At 33.1% G+C, this 15,151-nt stretch overlaps 1 protein-coding gene and 1 pseudogene across 2 annotated transcripts; one reads left to right on the top strand and one right to left on the bottom strand.

The window, feature by feature from the left end:
- Positions 1 to 2,997: 2,997 nt before the first annotated feature.
- On the top strand, positions 2,998 to 5,441 carry LOC120128743 (chromatin structure-remodeling complex protein BSH-like). 2 transcript variants are annotated; one of them, XM_039146373.1, is made up of 10 exons: positions 2,998 to 3,087; positions 3,195 to 3,283; positions 3,639 to 3,733; positions 3,866 to 3,931; positions 4,034 to 4,081; positions 4,225 to 4,308; positions 4,421 to 4,459; positions 4,589 to 4,671; positions 4,754 to 4,810; positions 5,229 to 5,441. In XM_039146373.1, exons 1-10 carry the CDS (start codon positions 3,038 to 3,040, stop codon positions 5,323 to 5,325), a joined length of 708 nt encoding a protein of 235 aa, XP_039002304.1. In that variant the 5' UTR covers positions 2,998 to 3,037; the 3' UTR covers positions 5,326 to 5,441. The 2 variants fall into 2 exon arrangements, with proteins under 2 accessions (XP_039002304.1, XP_039002303.1); XM_039146372.1 differs by having other exon boundaries at positions 3,860 to 3,931.
- Positions 5,394 to 6,647, bottom strand: LOC120128647 (annotated as a pseudogene).
- Between the last annotated feature and the right edge of the window lie 8,504 nt (positions 6,648 to 15,151).

Below are 15,151 nucleotides of genomic sequence, written 5' to 3'. Positions count from 1 at the left end.
TATTTTCCGAGACAAATTTTGTGCAAGGGCTAAAGGAACTAAAGATGATATTTGTCACGACGAGTTTTATCTTGCAAATCTGACGCAGTACGAGACAAAATTGCTGACGTCGCACGGGTAATTATCTAATACACCTCACGTGAACCTCTGCCCCGGCCAAGGATTTGGAGCCACTACCAGCTGCCATATCATTCACGAAATAGGCATGAATTCAAGGGTAGTTGGGGAAATATCAATGGCACTAAACCCTAGAAATTCCTCACTATAAATAGCATATTATGCCCACCATTTAAGAGATTCCACTCTCACCTACCCTAAAAAGTTTTGGAAAATGCAACTGTAACACCTTCTTCTCCTCTCATCCTTCCTTGGTGTCCTCTATAGTCGGGCTTCGTCGGAGTAGCGGTTAGGCCTTAGAGAGAGGCTAGTGCGCTGGAGCAGTCATAGTGATGGTCTACTGTTACGACAATAACTCTGTTTTTTGGAGTTTTCTTCTCCTTGTTCTTCATTTCTTATCTTTTAAGGGCTTGTACTTAATGAATATTTGGGGATGATTTTAGCCATACCATTAACTATTTTATTTGGTGTTTGAGATGTTTGGATGATACCTTATTTTATGTTTAATGGATGATTAAGTATATTTATGTCTATTGTTGTTTTGTTCATTGTTTTAGTCTTATGCCTTAGCATTGTAAGAGTTTTTAAGAGTTTGTCTGGTGTTTTGGCATAATATTCCTAATCTTTATAGGAGTTGTTGAGAAATAGTCATTTTTCTAAGAGTTGGTACATAATATCGATAGAGTTAGGTTAGATCTACGTGAACAAGGGAACTAATATGAGATGGCGAGGTTTTAATCTAACTTAAAGATAATGAGAGGGTTTCAAGCGACTAAAAGAAATATTACTCAATCGATAGGCTAGGGTCACTGTTTACGCTGAGAAGTATTATCATGGCAATATTTATATCAGGTTCCTTACTAGAGATAGCTTAGGAACACTTTAATAATTTCCATCGGGCAACATAGGTACAACATACTTAGTTCATCCTAGGCATAGAATAATTTCTCGCAGTAGTAAATCCAACCCAAATGCTCAGTTAGAAGTCAGATTGTGTGAGGTTGTTAGTCTATATTCATAACTCAAAAAAAATTCACCTTAACAACTTTTATTTACTTACTCTTGCAATTAATTTTTACCTTAGCAATTTTTTATTTGTTTACTCTAGCATATTTTTCTTGTCACGGCAAAAATTATCTGCTCATTTCACTTCACACAATTCTTGCCTCAGCCAATTTTTTCCATCTGTTCATACCACATGCCATAACACATTTCTCATTTGTTTATACCATTAGATTTAGGTGTTTAGGATTAGTTACTGACATATATTCCTAGCTAAAACAATCTTTAAAGAATTCCCCCAATCCATGTGAGACGATACTCACTCATTATTGTATTACTTGCATCGATTGTGTATACTTGCACAGATTTGCATGCCACAGCGCATGCATTTACACGCGATCACCCATGCACTCACTTTGTTGTTGTATGTATGCATATTAATGTTGACCCATACTCATATGTTGTTGATTGTTATAGCCTGCATACTATGCACAACATATACAATTGTGAGTTGAAGTATCTTCCAAAAGATACTTATTGGCCACCAATATTTTCTAAAGAATGATGTCAAATCCACAATTACGAAAGAAGTTGAAGGGTCGACCTGAATCTAGTCAAATTCATGTTGATATGGATGATCCTCAATGAGAGCAAGGTTTACCAAGGCTTTGTGGGCAACGTACAGGTGAATGCTACAACAGAAACCATTGTCTAAATCTTCCTAAATATCGAGCGGGCCAATAAAATCTTTGTAATTATGTTCCTATGTTGTTTGTTGTACCTTTTTTTGATAATTTATGAGCATCATTAACCATCTAGATTTTGCACTTTTCATACATAATTTACAAACTACTAATAAATAACTTTTAACTAAACATAAATTCATATGTATATTTAAAATATGTTTTTCAACATAAAAAACAAATTTTCGTCTTCTTCTTCTTCTCAATTTCTACACTATTTTTTTTCATTCCTCTCTATAAGTGTAAGTCATTTGCTACGTCGGATCGGTAAGTCTTCATACTTCTCATTCTCCGCATCCTCCCCATCCTCATCGATTTTCATGTCCTTATTATCTTCTTCAAGTTTCCTTCTCTCCTCATGTTAATCAAGTATCGACTTCATTGCTTCCTCTACCCACTACTCATACGAAGACGAGCTCAAATCCGAATCATCGATGTTTAAGTTAATCATACCTAAATATATCATTCGAAAATTTTTCATAATATTCTTCCCACAAATGCATGATTACATTCTCATATACACTCTATAAACTCATCCTACTTCTATCTATAATGAAATTTTTCCCAAAATAGCCGTTGGAACTCGTCATACCCACATGACAAGTTCCATCATTTCAAAAATTAATGTTGTTAGCCAACGACTACTTATTTTAAACCCAAAGGAACTCGTCACCTCGGTATGACGAGTTCCCTAGTTTTATTTTATTTTTTTGGATAAAACACTCCAAATTAAAAATATTATTTTAATGGAACTCGTCACGTTGACATGATTAATTTCACGAAAAATAATTAAATATTAATCAGTTGAATAAAATATAATTTTGAGTGAAACTTGTCACCTCGACGTGACAAGTTCTTTTGAAACTATAGCAAGTGTCGTAAAAGCCAAAATAAACTTCAATATGTCTGATTGGGCTAATTAATAAAATCGTTTTCCCTATTGGTCCAAAAAACCCTTTTACCGTGTTTATAATTTGGGCCATAGATCGTTGAGATCAATGACCAAATGGTTCAAATCATATTTGAATTGGACAAGCCCAAAAGTGGAAGACCACAAACATTAGGGCTCTTCTGGATCTGGCCTAGCCTAGGTTTAAGAGACTCGAAATATTCAATGTAATTTGCTTAAGGAGGTCGAAACTTAAGGAGGAAAAGTTAATCTCACGTGAATCAACATGAAATCGCCGGCTTCAGCCTCATGGAAAGCCCCTCTGAAGTTCAGGATGTAAGCTCTGTGCTCATAATTCTTCTTTGTATCTAGGGTTTATGTGTTGAGTCTTTGTTTATCAGGATTAAAAGCCTGGTTTGCTAATTCTGATCCAAAAATTGAAGGCCGGCAGCGGAGAATTTAGTACCCATTAGGCTGGATATCGAAGTCGATGGTCAGCGGTATAAAGACGCTTTCACTTGGAACCCTTATGGTACGTATCAACCCTTTTTAAGTGTCGTTTCTCATGAATGGAAGAAATTTCGAGAAACTTCTTATGCTGTCTTTGAAAACATTAATTTGGAAATTTTGATTTAGATTTCATTTGTTATATGAGTTGCGGGAAAATGCATACGTTAGGTGCGAATTAATGAAAATATTTGAAAGTACGAAAACATAAATTTCAAATTCATAAATAGTGATTACATTTTCATGCGTTTTGTTACATGATTATACTATTTTTTGAATTCAAATTTATTATTCGAAATCCAAGTTCTTAACACAACCTTAATTTAGTTTGCTAATGGAAGTGGTACGTATTCTCGTGTGTGCATGTCTATTTCCAAAAGATCCCGATTCAGAGGTGGTGATGTTTGCAAAAAGGACTGTAAAAGACTTGAAGCTTGCCCCTGGTTTCCTTCCTCAAATCGTTCAGTTCATTCAGGTAATTATAATGGTTTTCTTCCTATCGTTTCAATCCTCAAAATTAAAAAAAAAATGTGCACTTTAAAGCCAATTTGTTGATGTACTTATCGTTCTCCTATTCTTCACTTTGCTTGTTATTTTTTAGTCACAGCTTGCCACCTTTCGATCATATGCAGGCCAAGACATGTATGTTGGGGACAAGATTGTTCCAATTAAGGTTTCTTTCATAAGTAAACTGCCAACAAGATTTATATAAATATTACATTTTCTATTTAATGTTTTTCTAACACCTTTTTATCCATCACATGGATTTCATCAGCTTGATCTTCGAGTCGATCATACGGTTATTCGGGATCAGTTTTTATGGGTAAGAATTGAAAAATGACTATCATATCATCATTATATGCATGTTCTTGTGCGTTCTCATGCTTGTTCATCATTTATCTTTTGTAAGCTATGCAATTTTTTCTCAATGAGATGTTTAAATTCTATTATCTTGACTTCTTGTAGGACTTGAACAACTTTGATAGTGACCCTGAAGAATTTGCTAGAACTCTTTGCAAAGATGTAGGCATTGAAGACCCTGAAGTTGGGGTAAGCTATTCATTTTATAAGCACGATCATAAAATATTCTTCTACCCTGTTTCATTCTCTTTTTGTGCCTTAAAAACATATCTTATGTATATGATTACTTTATTCTTTGCAGCCAGCAATTGCCTTAGCAATCAGAGAGCAACTTTATGAGGTAGCTATCATATGTTCTACCTTATCTTCGTAGTAGCTATCAAGTGTTTCTACATTATCTTCTTAGTCATTGATGTAACTATTGTATGGTCTGGCGGTTATTGCATCGTGGTAATGGTATGTATTTTAGATTGCGATTCAAAATGTTACTTCAGCAAGAGAGAACAGAATAAACAAAAAGGGTCGTCGAGCAGCTGAACATTTCCCTATCAGGTTTGTGTTGTTTCCTTACAATATGAAGCCTCAATTTTTTTGAGCATTTTGATGACATTACTCTCTCTTTTTGCTCTCACAGTAAACCTAGTGGTGCTGCATTGGACTTGATGAAGTTATTCAGATCAAGTGTTGTTCGGTATGCTCGCTTTCATGAAGAAAAATGTATTTAGTCTTGAAAATTTGTTATGGTCCATTTGGAAACTGTATTTAAGGGGTGGGGTTTGGATTTCTATATCCAATTTCATTGTTTGCGAATGGTTTTATTTTGATTTGGGTCAAATTTAAAAGGTCCACTATGATTCCAACATAATTCTTCTGCTATGTTTTTTAAAAGTCAATACAAACAGGATTCTCTTACATGCCCCCATATTAGAATTTAGAAAACATATTACATAGTTTGATAAAGGCTCTCTATTTTTTAAAAGTCAACACAAACAGGTTCACTAGAATTCCAACATACACTCTTGTTCGAGCTCTTATCTGCTTGCTCTGTCACTTGAGAAAGTTCTAAAGAAAGATGCTTATGGTTAGCCTTTTTGTTTCTGGTGTTTCAGGAAAAGAAAGGAGTGGGATTATTATAAACCCGTTCTCGACCTTCTATCTAATGAAGACGTAGATGCTCTTGAAGCCAAAGAAGAGAGGAGTGGTTGATAGATAAACGTAGTATGTATAAATGATTAACTATCAACATTTGTATTTTGTTGCTTGGTCTTCGTGATTCAACCTGCTTTGTATAAAATTTGGTTGAATTCTTCCACAATTTCATCTACCTCTTCATCTCCCATCATTTCAATATGTTTACTCATTTCTCTAGCTCTCCTTATATTCTCCCCTTCCTTCCCTCCCACCACCTGTTTAATCACTTTACCTATCTCTTCCCTTTCAAGGTTCCCATCCTTGCCTCTCTTCACCTCCACGCCAACTCCAACATCATCTACAACCCTAGCATTCTATGGCTGGTCAAGATGCATAGGCATTGCTATGATTGGAACTCCAAATTTCAACCTTTCCATTATCGAACTCCATCCGCAGTGACTCACAAATCCCCCTATGCTCAAGTGTTGCAGTATTCTCGCCTGCGGTGCCCAACCTTCTACCACCACTCCTGTCCTGCCGATCCTTTCAAGATATCCTTCGGGTAATGCCACTACGAGCTTGGGTTTCCAACAGGGAATCTGATAACCCAAATGAAGTTTACCTCACTAAGCTCAAGCCCTTCGGCTATGGCTTCCCTTTCTTTCTTAGAAAGAAAGCACTCGCTCCCGAATTAAACGAACACGGTGGAGCCTTTTCTCTTCATGGTAAGCCATTCTATCAATTCTTTTTCGTTCTCATGGTGTTCTTCAATGGTGTCTTGAAACAGTGGACCTGTTGGGATTATCCTCTTGTTTACTAGGATTGAAAGGTAGTCCATGTATTTCCCTTCAGGCTCCCTAAAAGTCTTAACCAAAACGATGTTGGAAGATTGTTGAAAGCACTGAAGAATCCTATCTTTATCTTTGCAATCACCTGCACTATTCTCAAGCAACTTGCCGAAGGTCCCTGTCGAATAATTGTTCAAATAAATTTCAGGAAAGGGAAACCCCTCAACATTAGTGTTGTTCAATGCATGAAAGACAAAAGAAGCCATTGCTGCAGAGGAACAAAAGAAATGTATAGTGACCAGATCAGGGTTTAGGGCTTCCAATAACTTGGAAAACCCATTGCTGGAAATGTAAAGGGCTTTCTTCAGTGTTCATTAGATGGGGAGGCAACCCATTGGTGGTGTGGTAGTGAGAAGGAAGCTCAGGCAACAATGGGAGCTTGAGCTCAATGAACTCAATCGAAAGTGAGTGTTTGAGAGAAATCTTGGGCTTGATGGAGTTGAGGTTTACCGCAGTGGACCAAAAGTAAATGTACAAGTTTTTGTTGACGAGCCTCTTGGCTAGCTCTAAGAAGGGTGAAATATGGCCATGGGCTAACCATGGGAACATCGATACTCGAATTCTCGTATCCATCTTACTTTGCACCTCTTTGTTGCTCACTATGTTTTGATCATTTATATTGATGAAAGGGCATAACATATAATCATCCAACAAACGATTTTTAAACTGTGGGCAAAGAGTTTATGCAAGGAGATTCAAATTTTTTAAAAAAAAATTATTTAAACTATATAAAAATTTAAAAATTTTAAGGGTATAATTGTACTCGAATACTTCTCAAAGCATTCTTGATTATAGATGAAAATGAAAATTGTGGAACAACCTATAATCATCCAACACAAGATTTTTAAACTGTGGGCAAAGAGTTTATGCAAGGAGATTCAAATTTTAAAAAAAATTATTTAAACTATATAAGAATTTAAAAATTTTAAGGGTATAATCATCCAACACAAGATTTTTAAACTGTGGGCAAAGAGTTTATGCAAGGAGATTCAAATTTTTAAAAAAAATTATTTAAACTATATAAGAATTTAAAAATTTTAAGGGTATAATTGTACTCGAATACTTCTCAAAGCATTGTTGATTATAGATGAAAATGAAAATTGTGGAACAACCAGGTAAGGTGCTAGAAAGGAGGGGAAAAGCGTGGATGCATAATTGTTAGGCTTTAGTCAACACGTACCTAAGTATTGTCTCCGGGAGCTTCCACGATTCATATATTTTGTTTTCCGTAACGTAAGTAATTTGGATTTCGATTCATTTACTTTTGTTTTTTTTAATATTTTTATTACTTAAATAAAATAATTGATATTTATGATTTAAGAATTGAATAAGAGATTGATATATTATCAGACTATTCACTTATCTTTTTATCCTTAAATCATAAAATAATTAAATATTATCTCACGTTTTTATGTATATTATACCAATAATTCAGTCTATTTTGATATATAGACTTTTTTTACCATCCATAATAATTTTGTAAATTGATAACTTCCTAAACGTAATTTTTGGACTTGAATGTATTTAATATCAGTAGTTTGATATTTTTTTAAATATTATATATTTAAAAAATTAAAATATCAATTTTACTGTGTAAAACACATCTGATTGAATAAAAGTTTCACAGAAAGTTTAAAAGTTAGAATGATACGATGAGAGTGAGTCACACTATCATATATTAATTATTTTTGTATTAAGTTAAAAGAAATTATAAAGTAATATATGTTTTTAAGTACTCTTAATCATTTGACAATGAATGTTCAATCAATCTTGTAATCGTTGATATTAGAACTCATAACCTATACGAAAAACATCGATTCTTTTAATCATTGAGATAATTTTAGTTCGTACATATATGAATTATTATTGTATTTTTTAAAATGTATATATATATATTATTGTATTATAATATGTCTCCTTTAATTGATGGGAGGTTATAAAATAACTTTTTGTAGATGATACTTTTTATTAATAAAATTTTAAAAAGATAGAAGATATATAAATCATGACATAAAAATAAGATTATAAGGATGATTGGTGGTTCACCTTATTAAAATAAGATTAAGATTCATGTTGTTTAATTCTTATATTGCTTCGGTGTTAAAATAGAGAAAAATTAGATGTACGTTGCTGGAAGAAAGTTTCAACACAAATTGTAGTGTAAAACTTTTGTCGTAGATCAAAAATATGATATAGAATTAACTACTTGAGTCGATGGAAGGTTATAAAATGACTCTTCCTAAAAGTAGGGATGATTGTCATTTGTCACTATAAATTGATTAAATATTAGGGTAAACTATACCATTGACATCTAACTATTTAACCCTTTTACTTTTGTCACCGATCTTTTAATTTTGTCAATCAGACCACCTAACTATTTAATTATTGTCAATTAAACCACTTACCGTTAACAATTGATGAAAATATTGGTGTATCAGTTAAAAAATTGGCATAACTATACATTTAGTTCTTAATATTTATATGTTATATTAATTTAGTCCTAATTTAAATTTAATTTATTAAATTAATCATTCAATCATGATCTAACATGTGTCGACACAAGATCATTGTAACACCCTAATTTAGGGGCTAAAAATTAAGAAATTATAAAGTGGTGGATTTAATTGGTATTTTGAAAGAAACAGTGGGTTAAATTGTAAAATATTAAAGTTGGCATACCGTTTTATGAAGTACAGAAAGTTTAGTGGCTAAATTCTTGATTTAACCATTTTTAAATATGAGATGTTATAAACCCCAATTCCCGTATATTTTCTGGAAATTTTTCCAGTTTTCCCTCTCCCTCAACCCAACTTTCAACTCCGATCTACTCGCCGTCCAACCTCCGATCGACAAGCCGAAACCACCATCGTGTTCGTTGTTAACCGTGGAACAAAACCCCTCAAACTTTTCATCGTGAATCATCGCCGTTCGTCGTGAATTTCAGTCGGAAGTATCGTCGGTAATAACTCAGTTTTAGTTGGTTTTTCATCGATTCACGACGATTGGGTCATCCGTTTACGACACCTCCCGTACCATCGTGTTCGTTGCATCGTTCCGAGTTCGCCGGTGTCATCCTTGGTCTCCGTCGACGGCGGCGCACGTGGAGGTGAAGCGGTCAAAGTTTCCGATTCGTTGAAATCGGGCTCTCTGTTGTTCAAAAAATTGAATCGAGCTTTGTAAGTATCTCGAAATCGCTTAAAATAATTTTTAGGAATTTTTACGGGAATTTTCCGATATCAGAGCACTGTTCACGCTTCCCCACGCGCCGCCACTGCGCGTGGGGAAAGAAAAATGACCGGTTTGACCGGTTTTGGTGCATAGTTGACCGGTTTGACCGGTCATAACCCAACCCGACCCGTTTACCCGACCCGACCTGTTGACCCGACCCCTTGACTCGTTGACCGTTGACCAACGTTGACCACTGTTGACAAAAACTTTGATCGGCTTTGACCGGGCATTAAACGACCTTTGACTTTGACCGAGCATACCTATCCTGATATTTTTCGACGTTCCAAATCTGATTCCGCAATCCGTTTTTCGAAATTCGAATTCGAAGGCCTCGAAATTGTCAGTCAAACCCGTTGAGTTTGATTTTGACCGAAAATTCCAAATTTATGAAAAGTCATATTTTATGCTTTTGACGTCCTGAATCCGAATCCGAAGTCCGTTTTGCCAAATTCGAACCCGGTAAGCTATCTTGCACTGATTTATCACCCGATTCGATCCGTTTATCGCAATTAAGCTCAGTTTCTGATATAATTTATGTTGATATGTATCTGAGGAATTATTGGAAGTTGAATTGAAGATCAAAGGCGTGCGAATGGAATTTTTATGGTCGATCAGTATTGCATGAAAATCGAGATAATACTTTACTACCTCTTTATGCTTTATGAAACATGTTTATATTGATAAATGCATGAACAAGATAATGTTGGTCACTTTGGTGGAGTTGAATAATTTATACACTCGATATGATGTGGTAGAAATTCTGTAAATAATTACGGATCGAATGACTAATATAAGAGATTGAGGAATTGTTAGATTAAATTACAAGTTTGTGATTAGTGATAAAGAAATCAGCCCTGTATCGCAACTTATAATTATTTCATCAAAGGTTAAATGTTAAAGGTACTTGGATGAGAAATTATGAGAATACTCTGGTAGGGTAAAATTACGAAAATACCCTTATGTTATAAAAAGACAAGATTTGAATATGGAAGTTAGATAAGAGGATTTTACAGACATATTGATCTGATAAAAATATTGATGTGCATAAGGAATGTTAGTTTTATTTGGAAATTATGGATAACCGATTTTAATCTTATGAGAGTTTGTAAAGGATACTAGAAGTTTGTTAAGAGAACCGTTTCAAGATCAAAGAGTATTCAAGAAAGCAATTAATCATAGGATCTCTAACTTATATTATTTTCGTTAAGAGCAAATATCGAAATTATCTGGTTAAGAAATTACGAAATTCGAACCCGAAGGCCTCGAAATTGTCAGTCAAACCCGTTGACTTTGTTTTTGACCGAAAATTCCAAATTTATGAAAAGTCATATTTTATGCTTTTGACGTCCTGAATCCGAATCCGAAGTCCGTTTTGCCAAATTCGAACCCGGTAAGCTATCTTGCACTGATTTATCACCCGATTCGGTCCGTTTATCGCAATTAAGCTCTGTTTCTGATATAATTTATGTTGATATGTATCTGAGGAATTATTGGAAGTTGAATTGAAGATCAAAGGCGTGCGAATGGAATTTTTATGGTCGATCAGTATTGCACAAAAATCGAGATAATACTTTACTACCTCTTTATGCTTTATGAAACATGTTTTATATTGATAAATGCATGAACAAGATAATGTTGGTCACTTTGGTGGAGTTGAATAATTTATACACTCGATATGATGTGGTAGAAATTCTGTAAATAATTACGGATCGAATGACTAATATAAGAGATTGAGGAATTGTTAGATTAAATTACAAGTTTGTGATTAGTGATAAAGAAATCAGCCCTGTATCTGCAACTTATAATTTATTTCATCAAAGGTTAAATGTTAAAGGTACTTGGATGAGAAATTATGAGAATACTCTGGTAGGGTAAAATTACGAAAATACCCTTATGTTATAAAAAGACAAGATTTGAATATGGAAGTTAGATAAGAGGATTTTACAGACATATTGATCTGATAAAAATATTGATGTGCATAAGGAATGTTAGTTTTATTTGGAAATTATGGATAACCAATTTTAATCTTATGAGAGTTTGTGAAGGATACTAGAAGTTTGTTAAGAGAACCGTTTCAAGATCAGAGAGTATTCAAGAAAGCAATTAATCATAGGATCTCTAACTTATATTATTTTCGTTAAGAGCAAATATCGAAATTATCTGGTTAAGAAATTATGGAAATGCCCTTAAGAGGTAGAATAGTCTGAGTTGACTCTGAATGAGAAAATACTTAGGGGATTCGTACTTAACTCGATTAAGTACGGATTTAATTGTTAAGATCCTGACTTAGTGCAGGAAAATTTCGGATATTCCGTTTGTAAAATCTGAGAAGACACTTGACCCATAAATATTCGAATAATGAGTAAATACTTGAAGAATAATTTATCGGGGGTATTCTGCTGTTAGAATTGTTCGAAAGGACTGAAGTAAATGATAAGATTGAATTAAATAATAAGACCGGATGGCAGGAAAATATTGAAATACCATAGATCTGTAAAATGACCAAAATACCCCTGTAATGGAAATGATCCAAGAATACCACCAAGCTCAAGAATAATTGGATATCTTCGAGCTCTGAAATAAATGGGATAAAAATGAATACCAAAATTACCAAAATACCCTTGTGTCCTATTCTAAGCAAATGTATTGGATTAATTAAGGAATCCAAATAAGAATAGGTGTTGAACTACCTTTAAAAGTTATGGAACACAGCTTAAGTGAGTCGATCAACCTTAATGATATGTCAGTACCTGAACGGCATAAATATTACTTGAATGCTGTTTGTCTTCTCAAGTTTGGCTCGATGATAATTTTGGAAGTATTCAGCTCAGCTTAACTCTAGATCGCGTTAAGCACTAAGAATTGGATATTTGTCCGACAAATCAACCACGAAGATCGAACTGAACAGAAGTACAATATGTATCTGAAATTTAGAGACGTCCAAATTAATCTGGAAAACTCTGAAGTAATTGGAATGGATTTGACTACTAAGTGAAATAAGTAACCTCAATGACTAAGATTTTAATAAGTGATTTGGATGAGTCTGGAAACGTTAATGAACATACACGATGTATTGTTCTTCTGGATCATGAACTACAAATCAAACATGTCAGTATTTCATGATATAGTGGAAGCGTAAAAATGAAATAAAGACATTGGAAGATCTATTCAGTGATAATTCCGAAGATGATCTATGAATAAGAATTTTTGGTATTAAAGTGTAAATACCCTAGAAGGACACGAAATGACCAGTCGATAAGTATTAGTTCTGGGAACTATTCATCTAAGAGTTGTTCGATAATGCGATCAATCGACATAGATTGTTAAGGTTCTGAATCTTCGTTGTTAAGTTGTTCAATTATCCACTCAATTGATATGGATGTAAAAGATCCTGAATACCCTTCTGATTACGTACAACTTCTGAAAACTGTCCGAATAAGATATGATCCTGATAATTCACATTCTGAATAACTGATGATTCCGATAGTTATTGAAATATTCCTATAGTGATCCTAAATACCGACATTCTATCGGTAAACTGAAGATATGTGTTTCTCTGCCTTATAAGATTATCTAGTCCCTCTAAATAATGTCAATAAACTCTGGTGTGTTCCCTACTCACATGAATATTTTATCTGATTTTCGATTTGAATTCTGATCTGATACTTGACATGGATTCTGATCTGATATCTGACATGGATTCTGATCTGATACTTGACTTGGATTCTGATCTGTTACTTGACCTGATTTCTGATATGATACTTGACATGATTTATGTTTTGATTTTTGATATATCCGTTTACGGACGAAAAATGTTTTAATTGGGGGGTATTGTTGAAGGAAGAAGTTTCGCAGGTTCCTCGGCTTTGTGCTCAGGGCCTTATATGATGTGTTGGGTTGGGTGTATGGTTCTGGGGAACCTACACATTATGATGTGTTGGGATGGGGGTATATATATATATGTTTTAAAAAGATCTGAAAAGTTATATGGTTTTTGGGAACACACTAGATAACCTATTTTGATCTCCTGAACTCAGTTATCCGAAATATTTGTCTGAATTGAAAGCTCATTGTCCGTTACCATCTGAAATATCAGTAGGATCTCTGCTCAGCATAAAAATCTATAAATGTTCGGAAATAATAAGGATATGTATGTTTATCTGTATCTGTACGTTCTTCAGTATCATCTGGTAGTTCTGTATTACTGAGCTTTTCGAAGCTCACTCTATTGCTCACCTTTTCAGGTTAAAAGAATTGTACCAGTGCAGTTATCGACATCAGTAAGGGAATTCTTCCGGCGTTGTTTCCAGAGAATGGTACATATGATTAGGGGGCATGTAATTGTATTTTGTTTTATATATGAGTCCAAAAGTCTGTTTTATTTTTAAATAGTGACAAATGATTTTATAAGTTTACATGTTATGGTAAAAAGTTTTAAATTTTCCGCTATTTTTACAGTGGGTCGCTCTGGTGGCCCAAATGTGACACCCAGATTGGATCTGGTTACCCTTATCGGTCTGTGGGGGTTACAATCATGACATGTGTTGTTAGTGACATGTGTCAATATATGATTGGATGATAGTTTTTAATTAATTTTAATTTATTTAATTAAATAATTTTTATCCAATCAGGAGGTAACACATGTCATCAATTGTTAATTACTTACATCAAACTGTATTTATCCTTTTAGAACTTGGTAATGGTAAAAGAAAATACAAGTAAAAATAAATTAAAATTAGAATTTAGATAAAATTATAAAATAAAAGAGCACATACATAATTTAAAAATAATAATATTTTATTTATATCTAAATACGTTATATATATTTTTGAATTGTATTTAATGGAATATTTACAATAAAAATAAATATTATATTTTAAAACAAAAGTTAATATTTTTATATTTTAAAATTAAATTGAACATTATATTAAATTTAAGATTTCTAATAGTATTTTTATATTTTAAAGTTTACACGTACCATCAACTAATTAGTATTAAAAATATTAAAAAATTAAATTTAATAATATTATTTTTATGTTAAAATATAAAAATGAAATAATAAAAAATATATTAAAATATTAAGAATTTTAATTATTTATGTACTTTTTAATTTTATAATTTGTCTAGGCTCTAATTCTTATTTACTATATTTTCTTTTATCATTACCAAGCTTTAAAAGGATAAATACAAATTTTTTTTGGCCATTAAACCATTGGGGACATTAGGTGCATTGGTTAAGGTGCTTATCATGTCTCCCTCTGGATGCAAGTTCAATTTCAATTTTTTAACTAACACGTCAGCATTTCCGTCAATTGTTAACAGTTAGTGGTTTAATTGACAATAACTAAATAGTTAGGTGGTATGTTTGACAAAATTAAAAAATCGGTGACAAAAGTAAAATGACTAAATAGTTAGGTGGTCAATGGTATATGGTACTCTAATTTAAACATGTCATAAGTGTCTCATGATATTATTTGATTTGAGGGTTAAATTAATATATTAAATACAAGATTAAATTAATAAAATATATAAGTAATAGAGATTAAATATGTAATTATACCAAAATATTTAATTGCCACTTCACTTTATCCTCTAAACAATAATGAAAAATGGTTTAATTGATAACAATTAAATAATTAGGTGGTCTGATTGACAAAACTTAAAAGATAGGTGGTAAAAATATAAGGATCAAATAATTGGAACGATAGGTGGTCTGATTGTGATTATTTGATTAAACAATTGGAACGATGAAGATTGTTTGCTCTTTTTTCTCCATTTCTTTTAATTGTTGTTTATGACAATTTGTGTGTTGGATATCTCCATCT

Source organism: Hibiscus syriacus, unplaced genomic scaffold (assembly GCF_006381635.1).
Source record: "Hibiscus syriacus cultivar Baekdansim isolate YM2019G1 unplaced genomic scaffold, ASM638163v2 tig00110482_pilon, whole genome shotgun sequence".
In the NCBI taxonomy this organism is placed as follows: Eukaryota; Viridiplantae; Streptophyta; class Magnoliopsida; order Malvales; family Malvaceae; genus Hibiscus; species Hibiscus syriacus.
Note: the sequence above shows the minus strand (reverse complement) of the source record. Positions and strands in the feature narration are given on the sequence as shown.